The sequence below is a fragment of the Mastigoproctus giganteus genome, chromosome 5 (genome assembly GCF_048544385.1).
Source record: "Mastigoproctus giganteus isolate SK-2022 chromosome 5, ASM4854438v1, whole genome shotgun sequence".
Lineage (NCBI taxonomy): Eukaryota > Metazoa > Arthropoda > Arachnida > Uropygi > Thelyphonidae > Mastigoproctus > Mastigoproctus giganteus.
The window spans coordinates 124328511-124353691 of NC_143579.1; the positions used below are offsets into that span (position 1 = coordinate 124328511).

Below are 25181 nucleotides of genomic sequence, written 5' to 3' on the forward strand. Positions count from 1 at the left end.
CCAGAGAACTCAACAGAAGTTACTCATATTAATCAGCAAAACCAAGCTGGAAGAAGGTGTTATTGCAGGATCAAATCCAAGAATAACAACTAAGGCTTCTTGCCAACTGCATTAGCAGGAGCAGAAGTGGACACCCACCCTTAAGGAAACAGAGTACCAACATCCTGTCCACCTCTGCAAAGAACTTTCTCTGTTCCTATATAAAATTAACATACTATTCCATGTAAAGAAGAGGGTACAGTCCATTAATTCATCCATTATTCAACCTTAACTCTTCCAATTGCAAAAGTATATTCCTCTCATGAAACCTGAATTTGCAAAATTTTGAAAGGCAATAAAAGTTTCCATTGTTTTAATAAGTAATGGCTCAATCCCATCCACCAGACGAGTTGCATTATCAACATTATTCAGTAAATCAAAATGCAAATCAGCATATTCCAAACAATTAAACACGACATGTTCCCGTGTTTCCAGATCACCACATATACAGTTGCATTTTGCTACGATTCCAAGACTATTCAGTTTAGCAAAAAATGATCCGTGACCTGTTAGTAAGAATGAACGTAGATTTGGTACTAATCAGCAGTGTGAATTATATTGGTTTAATATAATTCACACCATTAACATAAGAGAAAAATTTGAATGTTATTATACCTTTTTCTGAACAATTCATCTGTTTTGCAATTTTTGTAAAAGGAGCTCCCAAATCCTCTCCTTTTCATTTCTTAAGTCATTTAAAGTGTTAATTTTGATGCCCAGCAACTCGGATTTTATACCTCTTCTCAAATAAAAGGATAGGCTTCTAAACACTAATTGCAAATCAAGTAGCATTTTGCCAGCTAACACTTGCAAAGCTTCTGTGGAAACAGTTCTGCAGGCCATCACCATTATTTTGAGTAACATAACTCGATGTATTAGAATAGAGCTTTCTGGTATTGCTTACTTTGATTGCAACCCAGATTGATGCACCATATGTAACAATCGGCAGAAAAATGCAATCATAAATCAAATGGAGTGCTTTCCCCTTTATCCCCCATTCTATCCGCATTATTCTTGAGATCATTGCAATAAATTTCTTCACTTTCTTTGATATATAATTAATATGTGGGATAAAGTTCAAGCCACTAGCAATACATATTCCTAAGTATTTAATCATTAGCACCTTCTGTAAGGAAATACTATTCAACCTTACGAGCGGAGGTCTGCTAAGAGCCAATTTACCCTTCAACATTATGATTTTAGTTTTGGATGTAGAGATTGTCCACCTGTGTAAATTACATCATTTGCGTAATTCCTTCAGTATGCAATTGGACCTCATTTCAAGCTCCTTTCTGGTGTTTCCGTGCACAAGTATTACCATATCATCTGCATAAGCTATTGTGTGTAAGTGGTCAAATTCTCTCTTGAGCCAATCTTCCAAAACCAAGTTCTACATTAAAGGACCAAAGACAGATCCCTGCAGAGAGCCTTGAGTCACACGATGCATAATTGTTCCAAAATTCGACTTAACTGTTACTGTGCAATCTCTAAAGTAATCTTTAATTATAGAGGAAATATTAAAAGAACATTTAGCCATGTGCAGCATCATCAGTACGCTGTCCCAACTAATGGAATCAAAGGCACCAGCAAAGTCTACAAAAGGTATATTTATAATTCGATTCCTGAACATTGCAAACTAAAGAGTGAAGTGAATCCTCGGTACGTACACCAGGAGTGAAACCATATTGTTTGTTAGAAACGCCAATATTACTTCTTTGGTAGATAGTAAACCGCATGGCTAAAAGTTTCTCATAAACTTTACCATGACCAGGAAGCAATGCAATAGGTCTATATGAAGCAGGTGAACTGGTTGGCTTGGTTGGAGATTTTAGGATAATTTTGAGCAGTGCATCTTTCCAAGGAGATGAAAATACACCATATCTTAGACAGTTATTAAAAACTTGTAACAATTTGTCTGAATAAAGATGAGAGAACTTTTTTTATTAATAAATAAATAAAATAAATTTTTTGTTTATACTCCAGCACGACAACCAAGTCAGTAGAGTTTACAATAAATCGTCAATACAAATATTTATCATATTTAGTAGTCACGGGCTTGAACCCCGGTCCACTCAAGGAATGCGTGCTATGCACTCTCGCTCCTGACCACTGGGCTACGTCAGACCCTCTCCCTCCAGTAAGTCCATACCTGGACGTTTGTTATTTTTAATGGACTTAACAATGGTGAGAAGTTCATCATGAGTAAAGGGTAATTCTTCAATGTTGTTACCATACGACTCATTCTACGCCTGCATATGATGATGTTCTAGATTAACACATGGGTTATCAGCCATATTTTCATTACCTATAAGGTAATGATAATATGATCTAAGATTGCCCTCATGGAATCTTTCCAACTACACGTCTCAGTGGTGCCCTTGCCAATAGAATATATAACATCAGCAGCTGCTCTGAATTTGCCAGTACATATTTTATAAACCAATCCCCAAGGGTCATTATTTCCTGCTGTTTTCGCCAACATTTTCCAGCAGTCATATTTCTGTTTAGCAATAACATAGACATACTTATTACGAAGACTTTGATAGTCTTTCTTTAATCGAATAACTTCCAAGGCACTTTCCTTACGTTTGCTCTTCTGAAATTGCTTCCCAGCCTTATTAACCTGTTTTTTCAATAGAGTAAGCTGAGGTGTCCACCACTTAACTGGTTTATGTTTTATCTGTTTCCGTTTCATAGCAGCTACACACGCATCATAGATAAGTTTTTGCAAAAACCCCACAGAGTTCTCACCTGTCATGTTAGATAAATCAGAGAGATCACAATCATGGATTGCTGAAGACTTCTCTCAAAGTTATCCCAGTTTGCATGCTTAACAGAAAAGTGACGTAATTGATTCAAGACAACAGTGTTTTCCCTATGTGTATTGATTTCATAAAATATCTCACAATGATCACTCAATACCCAGTCAGATTTGACTTTCCATCCACAGACAAATCTAGCGCTAATTGAGTTTGTTAGAGTTAAGTCTATGTTAAAATCTCAGAAGGCAGGGATCTATGAGCTTGCCTGCTGTGGACTGACTTATCCTTCTTGGGAGGTGGTGAATCAGCATGCTTCCATTGACTTTCATCACTGCCAACTAGTTTTCACCCTGTTTGGTAGTTATAAAGTCATTTTTCATCTATAGCAGTAGCAGATCTGGCTAGAAAGTTTTCAGAATCTATTTGATAACAACCAAAAAGAGTTGCTTTGAAGTTCTGAATTGAAGACGTTTCTGTTGGGTGTCTAAAGCCAGGAACCTATCATGCAGAAACTTTTTTAATACAGTAATACCCCGAAGTTATGCAATAGGTGGGTCCGACGAAAATCGCTTAAGTCGAATTCGTGTAAGTCGGGGTACAACTTTGCATATAAATACATATAAATTTTGTTTAATTGGGACCAAGGACTAACAAAAACACTAGTTTAGAAGAAAAATATTAATAAAATTGCAGTTCTTTATACATATTAATACAAAATATGTATTAAAAAATAAATGACTTACGTAAAAAAGTTATTTCGATGTCGATGGCTTCATAAAATTTAACAAATTCGTCTGACAACACAGCGCCTTCTTTTTTTCATGCAGAATTTCATCGTAGCAAGCTAATGATTTTTTTTATTTCTTGCTTTGTAGCTATAACGCGTTCTTCGTTGGAGTCTATGTTTTCTAAAATTTTTAAGCCCTTTACAATTGAGCCCTTTTCAATTTTCAACATGTCAAGTTTGCAATTGTCATGTGCTTTTCGCCGTTGCTTCATTTAGGCCTGTAGCACATGCAATATCACATGGTCTTTCATTTCGCTCAAAGCGTTTCACAATTTCATATTTTTTTTTCTCTATCGACAGAGGCGAACTGGCCATAAGACTTAAAGGGGAAACCCCGGTGTGATTTTGGCCATAAACGCTAGTATGAGGCCACTACAAATTTTCCCGGGTAAGAATTTTTGACTCAGTCCGCCTCTGTTTATCGATAATTGCTTTTCTTTTTCTCTCTGAATCTGCAGTGTCTTGACCAGTACGCTTCCTTTTCACACCTTTTAAGTATTTTACTCATTTTTAGGGAAAAAAGCACAATTACAAAACGAGGAGGCACGCTTGATACGCATAAACAAAGCTGCGCGCATGTAGCAATTGAATAAACAACACCATAAAGGCAGAGATACACTATTAACACCTCACATTTCCAGGGGTTACTACCATAAAACAATAACAATCCAGTCGCGTTTCTGCTAGTGGAATCTGTTGTAAACTGGTAGTAAACTCGATCTAATTGCATACCGATAGCTGGAATTGTGTTGGTTTTTACGTTATTATGGTGAAATGTGTTTCCCCTTCACTGATATAAAAAACATAAATACATTTTCAGAATCTTCTCTTCATTCCTATCGTGTTGCATTCGGTTGGGGTGATTCTGCGTTCGACTGCCATTTCTTGTAAACACAAAGGCGAATCGTGCATAAGCCAATTCGGTTCGTGTTATATTATAAGATATCATTACCGTATTTATAAATAGTGTATGATCGAATTCGTGTAGTGTAAACACGTGTTATACGAGGACTGACTGTATACGGCTCGACCGACGCGATCCATTTCTCTCGTGAAAACGATGTAATTTCCGACAAAAGTTGAGCACGAATTCGAACGCACACATATAAATACGACAGATGGAATACAAATTCTTGTATATGTGTGCAGCTCATGCACAATAAAGTTGAATTTTGTTCATCTTTCGCTCTCATTCTCAGCCGTCGCACCGTATATCGATAACAGATGAAAAACGACCTTGAAGATAGTGGGCGGCAGTGCTGCCAAACGAAAAAATCAAAACCGCGTAAGTCGGGGTATTACTGTACCTAATTCTTATGGCAGAATGTTTTGCATCCATTCAGTTGAGATGCCTATGACCTCAACCAGTTCTCTAACAGTTGCTGGCGCCTCCGTAGCCAGGTGGGAAGGAGCAGCAGTGCGTAGCACACACTTCTTGATTAGACCGGGGTTCGAGCCCGTCACCACCATATACGGAGGATGTGGAAAGGTCAGGGAATGACCACCACATATCCCCAGAGCAATATGGCCTTAGTTGCAATGCTCCTAAAAACTAAATAACAAACAAACAAACATCTAACAATTGCTGCCAGTCATCTATCACCATGTTGTGAAATTTATTGATGTATTTTGGATTGGCAGCTCTTAATAGATATCCACTGCACTTTTCATCTTTCATGCTGGTTCTGACACGTTTAAATTCAGCCATCCAATTTTTAACAGTTGCATGCGATGAGACAGATCTGCGTAATGTTTTCACCATATCTTCATAAATATGAGAGGCTAAAAATTTATAAAACAACCCTCATATTCCTTAAACACTTCCATTCTATAGAATTTTTCAATAAAATTGCATTAGTTTTAGCAGTGGCAAATGCTTATACAACATCAGCCAAAAAAAAAAAAAAAAAAAAAGACCCCTCACATAGTTTGTATAGTTCTTCCTTAAATGTATTTAAACTATCAACTTCCACAACAACAGAGGAAGTTTTGTTCTAGCAACCAACCACCTGCTGGCTGAAGGCAAACTTCTTCACATCTATTCTGCAACTACCCTTTCTCAGTTTGAATTTTTGCTACCTCAGGTGTGTTGGCTGAGCAAGAAGATGAATCCCATCAGCATTGAACTTGCTCAATCCATTCAGAGCCTTAAAAACCTCAATCAGATCACCTTGCAAGTGCCTAATCTCCAGATGCTACGATTTGCAGAACTAAACCCTTTCTTGGTAAGAGTACCCCTTTTTTCCCCTCATCCATCTCATTGCCCTGCTCTGTACTCATTCCAGCAGCTCCACATCCTAAAATGAGGATGTGGAACTGCAGACCTGTATGTAGTACTCAAGGTGAGCCTGACCTTATATAAGGGGATAATCACCTCCTTATCCCTGCTAGCAAAATTCCTGTATATCATTGACAAGACCCATTAGCTGCTCTGTCAGCCTGTCTGCACTGCTCAGAAAACTTCATATCTGACTGCACAATTACCCCCATGTCTTTTCATTTTCCACTACCCAGAATGTAGTACCACAGAGTTGGTTCATTACTCTGGGGTTATTGCTACCCATACGCAGTACTTGGCATTTATCATTGTTAAATTTTGATTGCCATTTCTTAGCCCATCTGCCTAACTTTTCTAGATCCTTTTGCAGTAGCATACAAAGGGTACTAGGAAAGTTTTGCAATATGACGCAACAATGAATCACAGGAAGCTGCTTGTTGCTGCATGTTGAGACATGTTCATACGTGCATAGTAGCCGCCGCGCCAAGTCGATGGGCTCAGTTATTCATTAGTAGTGAGGGTGTAAAGTGCTTGCGATGGCATCGTGGTCAGGAAATGAGATAAGGACAGTTTTGCGGTATAATTTTGTGCGTGGTTTAACCATAGACCAGTGCTTAGAAGAAATGACTCTTGCACTAGATGATGATTGTCCACATCGTACAACGATATTCAGGTGGTATAGAGAATTCCAAAGGGGAAATTTCACTCTGGAGGATTCTGAGAGGCCGGGAAGGCCACGAACGTCAGTTACGGAGGAAAACGTTACTGCTGTGAGGAAAATGCTTGACGAAAACAGGCGAGTGACCTACCAACAGATAGAGGATACTTTGGGCCTAAATGCACCAGCAATTCGTTCGATTCTGCAAGATCATTTGCACGTGAAGAAACTTTGTTCTCTCTGGATGCCGCATCAACTGACTGAAGAGCAGATGACATGACGTGTGACTTGGTGCCGGGAGATGTTAAAAAAGTTTGATAAGGGACAATCTCGGTATGTGAACAACATCGTGACAGGTGACGAGACTTGGCTGAACTATTACGATCTGCCGACCAAGGCTCAAAACAAAGTTTGGGTCTTTGATGATGACGACACACCCGTAATTGTCAGAAAATCCCGATCTGTAAAGAAGAAAATGATAGCTGTATTTTTCAAATCGAGTGGAATTGTGGAACGTGTCGTTTTGGACACGCAGAAGACAGTCACAGCTAAGTGGTATACTGAACAATGCCTGCCTAAAGTCATTGGATCTATGAAGGACCTGCGGCCAAAGTCAAGAATGGACACCTGGTACCTCCATCACGATAATGCTCCAGGTCACCGCGCCAAAGCCTGCACCGAATATTTGACCACGACAGGACTGAAACTTCTCGAGCACCCTCCCTACAGTCCAGACCTTGCTCCCTGCGACTTTGCACTGTTCCTGCATGTGAAAATGAAGCTAAAAGGGAGGCGGTTTTCCAGTGATGAGGACCTTCTACGGGCTTGGGACAACGAGTGTGCTTTACTCCCTAGTGAAACTTGGCAGAACTGGTTTAAAGATTGGTTTCGGAGGATGGAGAGGTGTATTGAATGTAGAGGAAATTACTTTGAAAAAATTAAATAAACAAAGCTGTATTGCAAAACTTTCCTAGTACCCTTTGTACTATCATTAACTACTCTTCCAACCTTTGTATCATCTGCTAATCTGGACATTAAGCCTGATATGCCCTCATCAATATCATTGATAAATATGGAAACTAACAGTGGGCCCAACACTGAACCCTGTGGGACTCTACTAATAATGTTGGTCCTTAAAGAGCAATGTTCATTGATTACAACTGCCTTCTCCTACTCAACCTTCATAATCATAGCAGCAACTTGCCCTTAATGTCAAGCTTCTCCAATTTGTGCATCAGTCTTTTATGTGGAACAGTATCAAAAGCTTTCTTGATATCCAGGTATATGATATAAAAATTATTTTTTGCATCCAGTTCCTTTGTGATCACATTGTAGTAACCAATAAAATTGCTCAAACAAGATTTCTCCTTAACAAAGCCAGTCTGTGGCCGAAATATAATTGTGGCCTCCTCTAGATGATCATACAATGCTTCTTTTAATAGTGAAGCCATTATTTTCCCTAGAACAGCCCAATTACTACAGTTCTGATCCTGCTTTGTGAATTGAGGTACATTCACCCATCTCCAGTCTGTGGGGACCTCCCCTTAATCCAAGAATGCTGTTATAATTATGGCTAAGCATTTGCTTACTTTCTTCGCTGCCTCTCTTAATATAATTGGATAGATCCCAGGTGCCTTTCTTATTGTGACTTTCTTGCAACGATTTCTCTATCACTTTTCTCTCAGTTATTACAAAATCATTTAGTTCCCTGTTAGAGTTTGAACTTCTGGCATCCCCTTCGTAAAAGAATTTCTCATTCAATTTGCCAGCAACCTAAGCAGGGTCATCAATAGTTAACCTAATGACATCAAGTGGCTGGCCCAATGTGATTTAATTCCTTCCTTCCTTCCTTCTGCTGCTAATATCAGCATAGAAGTCTTTGCGTTCTTTGCCAGAGACTTCTCGTAATCTGCCTGCAGACTAGTTTATATCTTCTGTAGACTTTTGTATCACCTGATAATTTATATGCATCCCATGCATTTTCCTTCTCCACCACGTCTCAAAAGTTCATCTAACATCCATTTAGGTCTAAGCCGTGAACTGTATTTTTTAGTAGCGTCTATGATTATTTCCCTGATGGAAATAATCATAGAAGCTTCCCACTTAGAATTTTTTTATTGGCAACAACATTAGTTGGTCCCCCTGCTTAGAATTTCAAAACTGTCTGAGATCACTGTAGTCTGCTTTATGAAAGCAAAACCCCTTCCCCTTGGTGGTAGTTACATCTTTACTTAAATTCCATATTAGCACACTCTGATTGCTGCCACTGTGTGTCTTTTACTTGCAGATTCTTAATGTATGAAGAATCACTGGTAATAATCAGATCAAGACAATTATTCCGTCTTGTTGCTTCTCTAACATGCATCTGTAGAAAACAGTCATCCAATAAAACCACAAAAGTCCTCATGTTCTGTGAGTGACCAACCCGCAAGTTCCAGTCAATATCTGGAACGTTAAAATCCCCCATTATAAGACATTCTGATTTATGGCTTCTCTGTATAGCTGTTTGTTTTAATCATCTTTTGCTTCTTAACTTACTTACTTAACAAGTACAGTTGAACAAAAGCCGAGAATTAGGGTTGAATTTGAAAGTGTCTGCAATTCTGCCCAGACACGATAGGAGGGAGTATATGATGAGAGCCTTGTCGATCAATTCGGTCCTGGAAAGATTGTGCAAGGCTCAAGGGGTAGATTTTTTTTCAGCCTGGACTGTACTTGTTAACAGGAGAGATTGCTTCTACAGGGATGGGATACACTTAAATAGAAAGGGTGCAAGAATATTTGCTGATGCTATCGAGGCAGTGTTAGGTGGGTCGGAAAACTGCTAGATTGGGGGGAGACAAAGACCAATAGATTGACAGTAGCCACTGGCAGAGGTGAAAGAGATTCTTGCACTCCTTCTATTAGAATGAGCAGAAGCCTGAAAAACAAGATGCATGATATTTCAGAGACTGCTGGGAGCCATTGCGGTACAAGTAAACACATGGATTGTGTTAGGGTAGCTAAGAATAGAAACAGGTGCAGGTATACTTGCGTGTACACCAGTGCTAGGAGTTTAGTAAATAAATTTGATGAATTTGAGGTATTGCTCAAAACATCAAAGGCAGATATTGTTGGGATATCAGCGACGTGGTGTCACACGGATATAAGGGATGCAGAACTGGAATTTGGGGAGTACAACGTCTACGGAAAGGATAGACAGGATAGGAAGGGGGGAGGGGTTATGCTATTAGTTAAGAAACACATAAAAACCAAGGAAGTGAAGCCAGTCGACATCGCTGGACAGTGCAGTGTTGAGTCAGTTTGGTGTGACATAAGCATTGGGAGATCAAAATTGAGAGTAGGAGTGTGCTATAGGCCTAATGACTCTGATGAGTATAATAAGAAACTGTACAGGGAAATAGAGTGGACCAGTAAATCAGAGAGTCTTATAATGGGAGATTTTAATTTCCCAGATATTGACTGGAATTTGGGGGCTGGTAACTCACATACTAGCAGGGCTTTTGTGGATTTATTGGATGATTGTTTTCTACATCAGCATGTTCGGGAGTCAACTAGAGGGAGTAATACTCTTGATTTGATTATCAGCAGTGATTCTTCATGCATTAAGAATCTGCAGATAAATGAACCACTAGGTGGCAGTGATCACAGTGTGCTGAAGTGGGATATACTCAAAGAGGTAACTACCATTAGGGGTAAAGGGAAGGGTTATTGCTTCCGTAAAGGCGACTACGATGGACTGAGACAGTATTTAAATTCTATACAGTGGGACCAACTGATGATGTTACCAACAGCAAATTCAAAATGGGAAGCATTCAAAGAACTTATCTTGGAAGCTACTAGGCTTTACATACCAACTAAGAAATATTGTTCAAGGTTTAGGCCAAAATGGATGTCAGATGAACTAATACTATGATGCAGTCACAAAAGAACTGGATGCAGGGAATAGCTTTGATATTATATACTTGGATCTTAGAAAGGCTTTTGATACTGTTGCACATGGAAGACTGCTACACAAATTGGAGCAGTGTGACATTGGAGGCAAATTGCTGCTATGGATAAAGGGGTGGTTGAGGGGGAGAAGACAGAGAGTGGTAATCAATGGACACTGCTCATCGTGGACTAATGTTATTAGTGGAGTCCCTCAGGGCTCAGTCCATTATTGTTTTCTGTATTTATAAATGATATTGATGATGGTATATCAAGCTTAATGTCCAAGTTTGCAGACGATACAAAGGTTGGCAGGGTTGTCAAGGACACTACTGACACTATGCTGCTGCAACAGGATCTGGAAAGGTTGAGCAGATGGGCTGAGAGGTGGCAAATGAAGTTTAACATTGACAAATGTAAAGTACTACAATGGGAAACAGCAACCCCAGAGCAACGTATCAACTCTGTGGTACTACACTGACAGTGGTAGAGAAAGAAAGGGACTTGGGGGTGGTTGTGCAGGCAGATATGAATTTCTCTGAGCAGTGCAGACGGGCTGCAAGATTAGCTGATGGAGTATTGTCAATGATATACAGGAATTTTTCCAGCAGGGATAAGGAGGTGATTATTCCCTTGTATAAGGCAATGGTCAGGCCACACCTAGAGTACTGTATACAGGTCTGGAGGCCTCATTTCAAAAAGGATGTAGAGCTGCTGGAACGAGTACAGAGAAGGGCAACGAGATTAGTGAATGGAACAAAGGGGTGCTCTTACGAAGAAAGGCTTAAGTTTTGCAAATTACAGTGTCTGGAGACTAGGCACCAGCGAGGTGATCTGATAGAGGTGTATAAAGCCTTGAATGGTATGAGCATGCTCAATGCTGATGGGATTCTTCCTCTAGCTCAGAATAATCACCTGAGAGGGCATAAATTCAAATTGAGGAAAGACAGATGTAGGATAGACGTGCGGAAATTTGCCTTTTGCCAGCAGGTGGTTGGTTGGTGGAACAGACTTCCATCCCTTGTAGTGGAGGTTGATAGCCTAAATAAGTTTAAGGCTCAGCTGGACAGGTATTTTGAACGAACAGAGGGGTGAAGTGGAAGTGGGTTTTTTTTTTTTTTTTTTTTTTTTTGGCTGATGCTGCATAAGCTTGCTTTCTTGCATCAAATGCCTCTACTAATGCTAATTGATTGGAGTAAATGGGAAGGAAACTCGACATGGAACAAAATTTTTAAATCAACTAGATGACTGTTATTTATATCAACATGTCAGGGAAAGTACTAGAGAAAAGAATATCCTAAGCCTCATCATCACCCATGAATCAGATGACATAACAAGGCTGACAGTAGAGGAACCAGTAGCAGGAAGTGATCACGGAGTTCTACAGTGGATGATGATGAAAGAGGTAGGAGTAGTAAATGGCAAAGGAATGGGTTTTAATTTCAGAAAAGGAAATTACAGTGCCTGAAGGTACTACACGGCCTCTATTAACTGGGTAGATATCGCACAGAGAATGAATACAATTGAACTGTGGTATGCTTTTAAAACATTAATCACAGATGCCTTGAATGCGTATTTACCATTAAAAAAATACTCCACGAGGAGGGTTCCAAGTTGGATGAATAGTGAAGTTGCCACATTACTTGAGCAGAAAAACATGGCATGGAAAAGTTACAGAGCAATAAAAAGTACTGAAGCCTATAACAGCTACAAGATGATTCTGTAATAGAGCCAGAGAAAAGGTTCAACGGGCAAAGGCAGTTTATGAGAAATCACTAGCAAACAGAGCAAAGAGGGGGAATAAGGAATTCTTCACATGTATAAATGCCAAGAAGAGCACGACAAACTAGATTGGACCTTTATGTAAGGGAAAGGGAATAGTATTAAATACACCAGCTGCCGTTGCAGATGAACTCAACAGGTATTTTGCATTGATATTTACAAATGAAAAACCTTTTGTGGCAATGGGAAATTGTGGGAGCGAAGTTGAAAATATGTAATTAATGATATTGAAATTTTGCAAGATTATTTAATGAAAACACTTTTGAGCCTACAGGCCAGTAAGGCTCCTAGAACTGATGGAATATACTCTATAATCTTAAGAAGGCGGCAAGTGAGTGCATTGAACCATTGAGGCTAATTATGCGAGCATCACTAGACTCTGGGGAGATTTCCTTGGATTGGAAAAATTGCCGCCGACCATACTAGCCAGGTAGGTAAAGTGCCTGCCTGGCAACTCAAAGGTCGCGGGTTTGATTCCCGCCTCGGGCTTGGATCACAGTAAAATGCAAAAACTTTGGAGGTGCAATATGGGCATAGAAACTGATGCACCAACAACTAACAAAAAAAAAAAAAAAAAAAAAAGAAAAATTGCCAATGTATCTCCCATACATAAGGGCGCCTCTAAGAGTGAAGTGGGAAATTATCGAACTGTCAGTCTGACTTCAGTCGTAGGGAAAATCATGGAGGCAATGATCAAGGGTGGAATTTAGGATCATTTGGATCAAATTGAAATTCTCAAGGATACTCAGCATGGTTTTGTAAAGGGAAAATCATGTCTAATAAATCTGGTTTGCTATTTCGAAAGGATCACTCACGAGCTGGATTTAGGGAATAATTTCGACATTGTTTATTTGGATTTCAGCAAAGCGTTTAACTCAGTCCCACATGAGCAGTTACTTTATAAGCTGGAACAGGTTGGAATCACAGGGAAAAATCCTTAGATGGATAGCTGGATGGCTTCAGGGCAGGAGACAGAGGATTGTGATAAATGGCTATTCCTCAGATTGGGTTGATGTAAGAAATGGGATATCCCAAGGATCAGTATTAGGACCACTGTTGTTTTTAATTTTCATAAACGACATCAATGAAGGGATAGAGGGCGTGATGTCTAAATTTGCAGATGATGTTAAAATTGGTAGACTAGTTAATGATCACTGTCAAGCTGAGCTTCTTCAGAAAGACCTAGATAGACTTCAGGAGTGGTCAGTAAAATGGCAGCTATGCTTTAATCCAACAAAGTGTAAGGTATTACAGTAATCCCAAAATAACTTATTCACTTGGTTGGGTTCAACTAAACCCAGTACTGGAGGAAAGGGACTTGGGTGTTACAATACGGTCAGACATGAAATTCTCTGAGCATTGCAAACAGGTTGCATGGAAGGCCCATGGTGTCCTATTGGTGATCTATTGAACTTTTGGAAGTAGAGATAGGGACATGATAATCCCATTATATAAGGCTTTTGTTATCCCACACTTGGAATACTGTGTTCAAGTATGGAGACCGCACCTAAAGAAAGACATCGAGCTTCTTGAAAGGGTGCAAAGACGGGTAACTCGCCTGGTGAGATCAGCAAAAGGCCGTCCTTATGAAGAAAGACTTTGAATATGTGGGTTGCAGAGTTTGGAAACTAGACACCTTAGAGGCGATTTGATTGAGATGTTTAAAGCTCTGAGAGACATCAGTAAAATGAATGAGGACGAAATTTTCAAGATTATAAATGATGCTAGAACTAGGGGACATAAATTTATGTTACGGGGGGAAATGTTTAGATTGGACTGCAGGAAGTTTTATTTTAGCCAGTGAGTTATAAATTACTGGAATAGGTTGCCTACATGGGTGGTAGAGGCTGACAGTTTGGGGAAATTCAACCGTCATCTGGATAGTACCTTCGGGTGAGGGAAGCGCATAGAGTGATAGGTTTAATTTCTTTTTCTTTTATTAATTATTATTATTTATTTATTTTATTATTATTTTTTTATCATTGTTTTTATTCAGGGTTTTTTTTTGGCTGGTGCAGCATAAGCCATAGGCTTTCTTGCACCATGCGACCATTACTAATACTAACTGTGGACTTAGCCGCAGTCCTTCCTATTTTCAATTTGTCTGACAAAATCCATTGACATGTTCTGTATGATAGTCCTACAATGCTAGAAATGCCATGGATGTTCCATCTGCAGTGTTCATGGTTCGACGCCCCAACTTTTGCAACATTTTCCGGGGTGGTACTCAATGATGGGCGCCCAGAGCAATCGTAGTCATCAACCGACATTCAACCATTTTTAAAACATTTAAACCAGTAGTAGGTCTGCATCTGGCATAAAGCATTGTCACCAAAAGCGTGTGGAATCTTCTTTTCTGCTGAGTTTCTGCTGCTGTATCATTAAGAAGGAAACAAAACTTGATGCAAGCACTTTGCTTTCTCACATCAGCCATCGCAACAATCACAAACTATGCGAAACACACTGCCAAAGAACTGCACATAAATATTCATTGACTCTATCCAGCCCGGCACCACATGGCACACTGATTCACAAAGGATGAATGCAATGTTACCGAGTGCCTCAAGTCTGTACTAGACGTAGTTCCCGCACAACATTAAAATTTCAGAAACATTTGGGTAGCACCTCGTGTATGATATTGATGTGTACCAACTATATAATATTTTGTGCAGGTGCATTATCAGAGTGCCTTGTATTTTATAATGTTTGGCCCTCCACTCTGTTTGGAGATCCCCTGCTGCTTTGCACCTGATCCTCTCTTTGTTGCTACTCCTCTCCCCATCACACTTCCCTAGTTTTTGATGCAGACCATACACTGCATTGTTTTCCTACCTCATTCTTTATTCACATATTTGTTCACACGCATGCGCACACAACACACAAACTATCAAAAGTGTTCAATATTGATCACTTTGGAAACTTTCATCGTGAACAACTATCTTTAAGCTGTGACTCCATGGATACGACTTTGCCTGAGTGAGACATTCTTGCTTCACCAACAATGCCCACTGACCTAACAATGGCCTCAGAAGACTTAGGTGCAAGCCTGTAGAGTTCTCAAGAGCCCCTTATTAAGTTTGTGGACACTTTGGGGAAAGAATTCCCCCAACATCAAACTAAAGAGGAAGAAACCACCCTCTCAGATACGGTGGTCACTGGAGATCCTGATTCCATATTGTACTCCAATACAATAGATTATACATATGCCCTAAAGACCAGTATGTTGGACTGCCTCAAACAGGGTAGTAAGATTACCTCCTCCATAATTATCAAGATTACAAAGGTCTGGAATTCAATGGAAAAGCTCATGGTGGACTTGACCGTTGAAAACACCAAGCTGGAATTAAAAATAGCAGAACTGGCCTATTTGGCCAGTTCTGCACCAAGGCACAGTGCACACCTCCAATCAGCTTTGCCCAGGTCACAGCCAGAAATCCACAATAACAAGACCAGAGGAAAATTAACCCCAGACATGATGAGTCAAGACATGTACTCATCATTGAGGCACCCCAAGACTCCAAGCTGAAAACCAGTGAGGAGGTGAAACACAAAGTAACAAACCAAATGAAGACAGAATTGAAGCAACTGCAAATCAAGACCCTTTGGAAGTATGGAAACAGCTACAAGTATAAATCTGGAAGCAATAAAGAACAAGAAGAAGATCCAGGACCTGGGGGCTAAAGGTGGACACACCGAAAAAACTAAATCTAACTATTATCATTTATGACAAAAAATATACCTGATGGAGGAGAAATTCACAGAAGATATGATGCTCAAAAACCTTTTGGGAAACAAATGACCTAGCACAGATTGACCTAAAAAGACAACTAAGGATAAGACTTAAGATAAGATCAAAGGCCAGGAATGCCCAGCACTGGGTGGTAGAGGTCCCCCCGACTATAAGGAAAGCTATATTCAATTCAGGTAAAAGAGTGTTTGTGGAATGCTGCTCACCCAGTGAAAGACTTCACAATAGCACAACAATGCTATGTGTCTCAACTATGGCAACTCCTCTAAAACCTGCCACCAAGAAGACCCAACATGTGGTCACTGTGGCACAGTGGGCTACAGTACAAAGAGTGCCTGAATAAACACTCCCCTGAGACCTGTCCCAACTGTAGACTAAAGAAGAGAAAGGGTACTCATTCATACAGAGACCCCCGGATGCCCAGAATACCTAAAGGCTCAAGAAAACATTAAACTAAGAACAGATTATGGATAGAAATCCTAATAGGAATAATAACCGATATAGCAAGATACTCCAGCTTAACTGTCAAACAACTATTATCGTTATAAATAATCTTTCAAAAATAATAAGGGAACACAACATTCACATTCTGGGCATCCAAAACCATACTCCTACAAAGGGTCGATTAAGGGTCTGCCTTTCCAAAGTGAAATACAAGAACTCTCCAACTTACGTAAGGGTTGCATTCCATGGAACGCTACGTAAGTCGGAATTTTCCCCATGCTTGTGCAGCACTCGCAACTGTGCTCGCTGAATTGATTGAATCAATAAATAAATGTTTGACGAATGTGTAAATAGAATTATTTATTGTATTTATTCAATTTTTTATCTAATGCACAGGAAAAATTACAAAAGCGTGCAAATTTCAAAATTATAAAATTACAAAAAAAGAGAGGAGCCAGGCATAACGTCAGTAAGTTTTACCTCTCGGCATCGTTGCCAGAATCGACATCGTCAGCTGATAAGTACAGTTCTGCGGAGGATGAGGGCTGTGTAGATTTAGAAGGGGTCAGTCACTCAACTTTATGAAAGAACATATTAATGGATGACTGGACGGTGACTTTTTTCTTTTCATCGTAGATTTATTTGTAGCAAGCAAGCATATCATTCACCCCTCTGTTAACTTTTAAGAATCGTTCGCTGTCAGGATCCGTCTTCTCAAACCTCTCCATTGCCGATGCAGTTTCACAAAATGCCATCTTTCTGGTGATGAAGCGTCTTGGCTCCTCATTTGGTTCATCTTGAATTTCGTCAGCAATTTCTTCTTTCACTATCGCTGCCTGCAAGTCAATAAGTTCTTCATTAGATAATTCCTTCTCTTCCTCTATTAACTCCTCTACATCTTTGGCCGGTGCCTCCGTAGCCAGGTGGGCAGGAGCAGCAGTGCGTAGCACACGCTTCTTGATTAGACCAGGGTTCAAGCCCGTGACCACCAAATACAGAGGATCTGGAAAGGTCATAGAATGACCATCGCATATCCCTGGAGCAATATGGCCTTATTTGCTAATGCTCCTAAAAACCAAATAACAACAACAACTTCTTTGGCATTAACCTCCAACTGAAGTAGCTCTGCAATCTTTACAACCTTATCTGTAACATCTTCATATGATTCGTCTTTTTCAAATCTTTCGAAGCCTTTTACATGCCATGTGCATATTTTCTTCCATATGCCATTTAAACAGCCTTTAGTAATTTCTGCCCAGACCTTATTAAGATGGCGTGGTAAATATCGTAAGATTTACAAAAGTCTCTTAACATAAAATTTTTCTCATCATCTACTGCAGACAGTGCCTGAGCAAACATTTCACAAGTTGCACATTTGGTTAATCTGATATGTTGGAGAATCACGCCTTTCAGTTCTCCTCTGAGCCACAGTACTCCTGCTACTTTATGCCCATTGCTTTGCTGCTCTAGTCTGGGATATGATTTCCATTTAAATACAATTTAATTGGTTAATTGACAATATTACACTAAGCTAATAGATTCCTAAATGCAGTGATACATATTACGCTATCAAGTTATACGTTAAGCTATACCATTATGATCACTGCATTAAGTTAGTTATATTCTTACTAAAAAGTAAAATTCCCCGGCTAAATGCAAAAAGATATATGCTCAATAAGTGGTTAGAACCTTCAAGCTACTTATTTATCACAAAACTATACTTTCCACTGCACTACTCATTATATGTTACAATATTCTCTCCAAAACACTGTTACAATGGCCGCACAAATAGTAAGTTGTAACTTACAAAATCACTACCTAAATTTAAAAATAAACTAATGAACATGACTAAGACTTTAAATTATTTGTAGAACACAATTTAATATGATAATTAATCAAAAATATGGTAAAAATTTTCAAAAAACTAATTGTTCCCACAAGCTCAGACATCTTTGTACTGGAACTTATCTTGTACCAGTTTTTCTGTCAGGTAATGTGTGAGATTTTAAAATGTACAGTGGATTCATCTGTTCAGGATATGATATTCAATTTAAAAGCAATATTAGTAACTTCAGCAGAACTGACTGATGTTTGTCTAAGTGAAACGTAGACTCAAGCCGTAGCATTCAGGACTTGGCCTCAGTAAGTAGGAGCAGAATAATTTCTAGGGTCAACAATCAACCAGAGTAAAAATCTTGTAAATTTTATTTTATTTGTTAAAGTTTACAATTTTTAATTCATAAAAAGAAGAAATAAATAGTGTCACTTGCCATTAAAATATGGCAAGTGACACCATTTCTTTTTTTTTAATTAAATGAAATTAAAAATCAGATTTGTTTTTCCAGGATCATTATGTATATGTGATTGGATAATATCTTTTCACTCTGTTAGGTGCCTTTGTAGCAGGACTAGAAGCTGGACTTGTATATAATTCATTTCCAAAGATGGCAGATCGTTGGATACCATCAGATATCCTTGAATTTTCTCCTATATATCGAAATTTTACAGAGAACCCTACTACTGTGCAATTTGTCCACAGACTCCTGGTGAGTAATGTCTTTCTGTTTAGAAAGTTATCCAATTATAAGGATTCTTCCATTCCACAGATATGAGAACTGCAATCCAAATGGAGTCAAATTGACAAGATCTGCTATGAAATAAACTTATACAAGAAATAAAACTACATTGCCAAAAACAGTCAGATATGCGAGGTGGGCCATATGTTCATTTACTGAAGATATAGTTTTAACTATGAGAAATAAATTACTGTAAACAGTTTGATTAATTAATTTAAAACATAGATGTAAATATAGTATTCAAATAAATAAGGTAATGTAGGCATGAAACTGACTTCAGGATTTAAATTTTACAGATTTTTTTTGGCAGACTAATGTATGATAAACTACATCCAGTTATTTAACATCTTTACATCAGTGACTCCTCCTGTTAAAAAAAAAAAAAGTTTCTTTTTAACAGATTTATAAATTATGTATCAAAAGCAGTAAGATATAACTATAAACTTTCATTTCTATATGTCACTTTATATTATATACCTATATCTGAGTAGTCCCTCCGTAGCCGAGTGGTCAGGAGCGGGAGTGCAGTAGCACACGCTCTTTGAGTAGACCGGGGTTCAAGCCCCTGACTGCTGCATACGGTCGATCTGCCAATCCGCACTGGACCAGCGTGGCAGATTATGGTCCATTTCCCTCAACATGAATTGTTGAGAAGGCTTCCATCCTGCAGTGGGTTGATAATGGCTGCCCTTTACCTTTTTACCTATATCTGAAATCCTCAGATACAGGTATATAGCATACGGCTTTATTAATATTTCAGTTAGATTCTTCATGTAAGAGCATTAAATGCACAGCAAAGCTGCATGTCGTGGTTGGCACATTATAGCATAGGTTGCTGTTGCACCAGTAAACCCAAAATCAAATCAATGCTGCGCATTTAATGTCCTTACCTAAAGAATCTAGCCATTTATGCAGTGAAGAGTCCCCCCCCCATTTCCCACTTGTTCACTTATGTAATTATCACACCTTATCACTAACCACATTAGAAAAAAGTTTCTTAAATATTAAATAGGCAAATTTTTAACTTATTGACAGAACAGGCAGCAAAAATTTAGCTAATGAAAAACAAAGGAGTTTAATAAAATATTAATGCTGTATAAGATTGCCTGGTAGAAAGCTTATGTAGCATCAGCCAAAAATAAACATACCCACATCATCTGTCCATCCCCTGTAATAATTTGTATAATGCTTAAAATTTATTCAAACTATCCACTTCTACAACACAAGATGGAAATATATTCCAATAATTAAGTTACTCTCTGACTGAAAGCAAATTTTTGCATCCCTTGTCAATTTAAATTTGTCTCCTTATGTATGTTGTTTGGGAAAAATAAGTATGCTGTCACCATTTAGTTTACTCAATCCATTTAAAATCTTAAACACTTGTCAAGTCTCATCTCGGGTGCCTGGTTTAACAACTTCTGGAGATTGCAGGAACGAAGTCTTTCAGTTCTGCAAATATAGTATTAATTACATCCTTTTGTATCCTTGACAATTCTTGTTGCTCTTCTCTGTACCCATTCTAGTAGTTTCACATCCTTCTTAAAATGAGGCTTCCAGACCTGTATACAATACTCAAGAAGTAGCCTAACTAATGCATTATATGAAGGGATAATTTTCTTAAATATGACCTTTTACAATTTATTGCTCCAAGGCATCAAACCACTCAGATTATCCCTGGATATCCTGATTGACTCTTGACCATTCCTGGAGGACATCTTCCAGCTGTTGAGTCATCATAAGAGATCAAAACACATTGTTTGCCCAGTGTGTTGTATACTGCTTAATCAGATTGATTACAAAAGCAAGATAGCCAATGTTGTGTGAAGTAGGACATTATCATCCATGAAGTTCACCATGACTCTGTAGTGGTTTCATCGCTTGCCACTTTTGTTTGGAGTTGTCTGAGTTCATTTCCCAACTATTACTGCAGGAATTTCTAAAATCCTTTTAAATTGAGGATCTTGTTAAGTTATTTCAATTGGAGTTGGTAGTGGCCCCCCCTCCCAGATTTTGTGGTTTTCAGCATGTGAATGGAGCTGAAAAACCCAGCCACATTTTTATGATTTGCATGTTGCAAAAACCTGTTTTTAACAATGCATAAATTGGCCTGAGTGTATATAAAATCATTTATTTCCATCAAATAAAATAAGGGCAATACCTCAGTATGGCCAAACTATGTAGATTTACATAATTTAAGTGATGATAAAGTATAAAATAGATTAATGTGATTTTTTTTTAACAAAGCAGTAAAGTAAAGTAAAATTAAAAGTTTGATATGACTGAATCTAGCATACTTTGTGTACATCTTGTCATGAATCCAGACTTCAGGTTCAAGATTGACAGAGGTTGATGAATGAAGAATCAAATCTGTTTATTCTGGAGAGTTTCGAATGAAGAGGTGGAGCAGCTCTAGTAGTCTTGGGTGGAACTCACCACTGAAGAAAGTCCCATGCTTTAAGGAAGTCACTTTGGCCAGTGATCAGAGTTACAAAACACCGAATTGTTTTCTATTTTCTGTGAACAGTAACAGGCACTATTTCAATTTGTTGGTACAGTTGATGTCAAGATGGCACAATAGGATGTCCAAGCTTGGCATTTAACTATCTGATATGCACCATGCTGGACCTCAGAGGCAGTCTTCCTATGTTTATCCAGAACTTCCTTATGAACAGAACCTTCCAAGTCAAAATATAAACTTCTTTCTCCAAAATTTCCAACAAGAAGAAGGCTTCCCACAAGACTCACTCTTGAATGCCACTATGTTTGCCACAAAGATTAATTTGATCTCAAATCAACTCTCTCCTTCAGTTTCACATGCACTTTATGTTGACTTTAGTATCTCTAGTCAGTCACAAAACATGAGAACTAATGAGAGGCAGTTCGCAACTGCCTCTCATTAGTCCTTTGGTCCTTGAGGTTGTCATAGACATTCTCTCAGATATGCCAGACAAGCTGTTCTTGCTACCTGGGAGTCTAAAACGCTGATGGAACTGATATTCGGGTGACACTCAAGTCAAAGTGGACCCAATTTCGGCGAAGTCCGGACGGTCTATGACAGCCAAATCCTCTGCTTGCACCTTCACGATGGTGGGACTGTTAGTAATCCTGGGTATAACCTTCATGCACGAGTACATGGTGGGTGACCACCCAGGTGTGAACCAACGTAAGCAGGGGTCGAGGTGTGGCGCCCACACCACATGGAGGAACGCCGCCGCTCTATGTTACCAGGCAGTACTGGGTGGTAGATGACTCTCATCAACCGGTGAAATACCACCACTTTGCTTATTGGAGGCTTGAAGTGGTGGAACCCATGTTTAGTCTCTAGAGCTAAGTTCCGGCCAACCCTTCCCTATCTCTTCCATCATGCAGTATGATTGATGATTTTTGAGGTTATGATGAATGTCGTGGCGAGATTCAATATTCCTTACATTTCGAGGGTACAGCTATAAAACAGTGTTCGCAGGCTGGCCGCTAGTTAGTACACCGGACTGAACCTATTGGTAACTCTCTAGGAAGCTTCCGGATCAGCTAGTGTATAATCTTGCTATCTCTACTCTGCCAGATAGTGACTGGAGGGAGTCCGAGTAGTGTGTATGCGGGGAGTATTGTCGAGGCCACGTTATGTCAAGGATCTGGGTATATTCTTACCACATGTACGCCATATCCAAAAATTTCATTACTTCATACAGCATGTCCCACCCACTTTTTCTTACTATTCAATACACCATGAATTGTCAAAATAATAGAGCAAGCTTATCTGCGAAAAGATCTAAACCTCCCAAGGACTTCCTAATTCATTTCACAAATATACGTGGTCTCAATTCTAATCTCAACGATGTCCATTTCCACTTGCAGTCTGCCAAACCCCATGTACTTTTTCTTACAGAATCTCAGTTATCGGTTGACTCAACTACTGCTCATCTCAGAAGCTCAAATTATTCGCTGTATGATTCCTTTCGTCTCAAAGGTGATACTTGTGAATATCTCCGTTCTGATATTCCCTGTCAGAGACTTGGCAATTTGGAATCTCCTCTCTTTGATCTTCTCTGGCTTAAAATCTCTCTACCTCATTGTGTAAAATTCATCTGTTGTCTCTACCATTCTCCCAACTCCACTAATCACTTGGAGCTCTTTGACTTCCTCTCTTTGCAACTTGACTTTCTCCACTCCAACTTTTCTAACAGTGAGGTAATTTTCCTTGGTGATTTTAATGTTCACAACTCCAGCTGGCTTCCGTTTTCTAGTCACACCGACCCAGCAGGTCGAGATGCTGAGGCTTTTGCAATTACTAATGACCTAGCACAGATTGTTCATTTACCTACAAGAATACCGGACAATCCTAATCATACAGCCAATACGCTTGATCTTTTTCTCACAAACAACCCTTCTAAGTACAAGGTTGAAGTGTGAGGTCCTTTAGGCACTTCAGATCACAACTTGGTGATTGCCTCTTCTCCAATGGAACCTTTATCTCATGGCTATTCCCAACCTCGTATTGTTTGGCATTACAAGAATGCAAAATGGGATGACCTGCGAGACTTCTTTTCTTCTTTTCCTTGGTCTGATTACTGTTTCAAAACTTCTGATGTCAACGTTTGCTCAGATCGTGTCAGTGAAATTATTCTTGCAGGAATGGAATCCTTTATCCCACACTCCACTTTAAAATCTCGTCCTTTATCTAAACCTTGGTTTTCCAATAAATGTGCTAAGGCTGTCCAAGAGAAGAACGTTGCATATCGTAATTGGCTTGTTTCTAATTCTTCAGTTTCATTTTCTGCCTACACCAAAGCTCGCAACAATTGTAAAGCAGTCATTAATCAGTCCAAACTAGAGTTTGAACAGACTAAGAGTAGAAAACTTGCTTCTTGCCCTAATGGTAGCCGAGCATTCTGGTCTCTTGCCAAAGCTATTGGCCGCAACTTTTGCCCATCTCTGCTCCCACCTCTGTCCAAACCAGATGGTTCTGTTGTCACTTCAGCCAAGGATAAAGCTGACCTGCTAGCATCCCATTTTTCTTTGAGCTCATGTATTAATGATCTTGGTAAAACACCTCCCATCATTCCTAACACGCTCCATTCAATGCCTCCTGTGGTCTTCCGTCAAAAGGATATCAGAAAGATTTTGATGAATCTTGATGCTAAGAAAGCTCCAGGTCCTGATGGTATTTCTCCACTTGTTCTCAAAACCTGTGCTACTGAACTTACTCCTATTCTTTGCCGCCTTTTTTCACTTTCTTATTCCAAAGGTGTTTTTCCTTCTGCTTGAAAATTTGCTCATATCCAGCCAGTTCCTAAAAAGGGTGACAAATCCCTCCCATCCAATTACTTCTACTCTTTCGAAAGTAATGGAGAAATCAATTAACCGCCAACTCTTAAACTACTTAGAAACCTTCCGTCTGATCAATGATCGCCAGTATGGATTCCGTCAGTGTCGATCCACTGGTGATATTCTGGCTTATGTTACCCATTTATGGACTAATACAATGGAAAGGTTCGGTGAAACACAAGTAGTTGCTCTTGACATCTCAAAGGCTTTTGATCGTGTTTGGCATAAAGGTCTTCTAAACAAGCTTCCATCTTATGGTTTGCCAACTGTTTTTCGTAATTGGTTATCCAGTTTTCTCTCTGATCGCTCACTGAGGGTGATGGTAGATGGCTCTCTGTCTTCTAACTTCTCCACTAATGCCGGTGTCCCCCAAGGTTCAGTTCTTTCCCCCACTCTTTTCCTCTTGTATATCAATGACTTTCTTCCATTGACTGGAAATCGTATCCATAGTTTTGCCGATGATAGCACATTGCATTCAACTTTCCATTTTGAGAAACCTTGTCCAGCTCAATCAGCTTCAAGTTCTCGAAAATCTGCTGCCAATTCCTTAAATGCCGATCTTCAGGTAATTCTCCAGTGGGGCAAAGACAACTTAGTTGATTTCAACCCTTCTAAAACTCAGTCTTGTCTTATATCTCGCAAAAAGGATTCTTCTGCTCCTATGCTTATCTTTAGTGACACTCCGATTTCTAGGCAAAATGATATATCTCTTTTGGGGATTACCCTGACTTCTAATCTCTCTTGGCACAAGCACATTACAAATATTGCTTCCTCTGCATCTAAAAAACTTGGTTTTCTCTTTCGCTCTCGGCGTTACTTTTCTTCCAAACAGCTGCTCACTCTGTATAA

The 25181-nt window shown here is 39.2% G+C and overlaps 1 protein-coding gene across 4 annotated transcripts in view; it reads left to right on the forward strand.

Moving 5' to 3' along the window:
* The window catches only part of LOC150085682 (heme A synthase COX15), a 178730-nt gene that overhangs the window by 99466 nt on the left and 54083 nt on the right, over positions 1-25181 (forward strand). For all 4 annotated transcript variants that reach the window (XM_090374186.1, XM_090374188.1, XM_090374184.1 and 1 more), the window contains one exon: positions 18820-18974. In XM_090374186.1, the coding sequence (XP_090230312.1) occupies positions 18820-18974 (155 nt within the window). The remainder of the gene's footprint in view (positions 1-18819; positions 18975-25181) is intronic.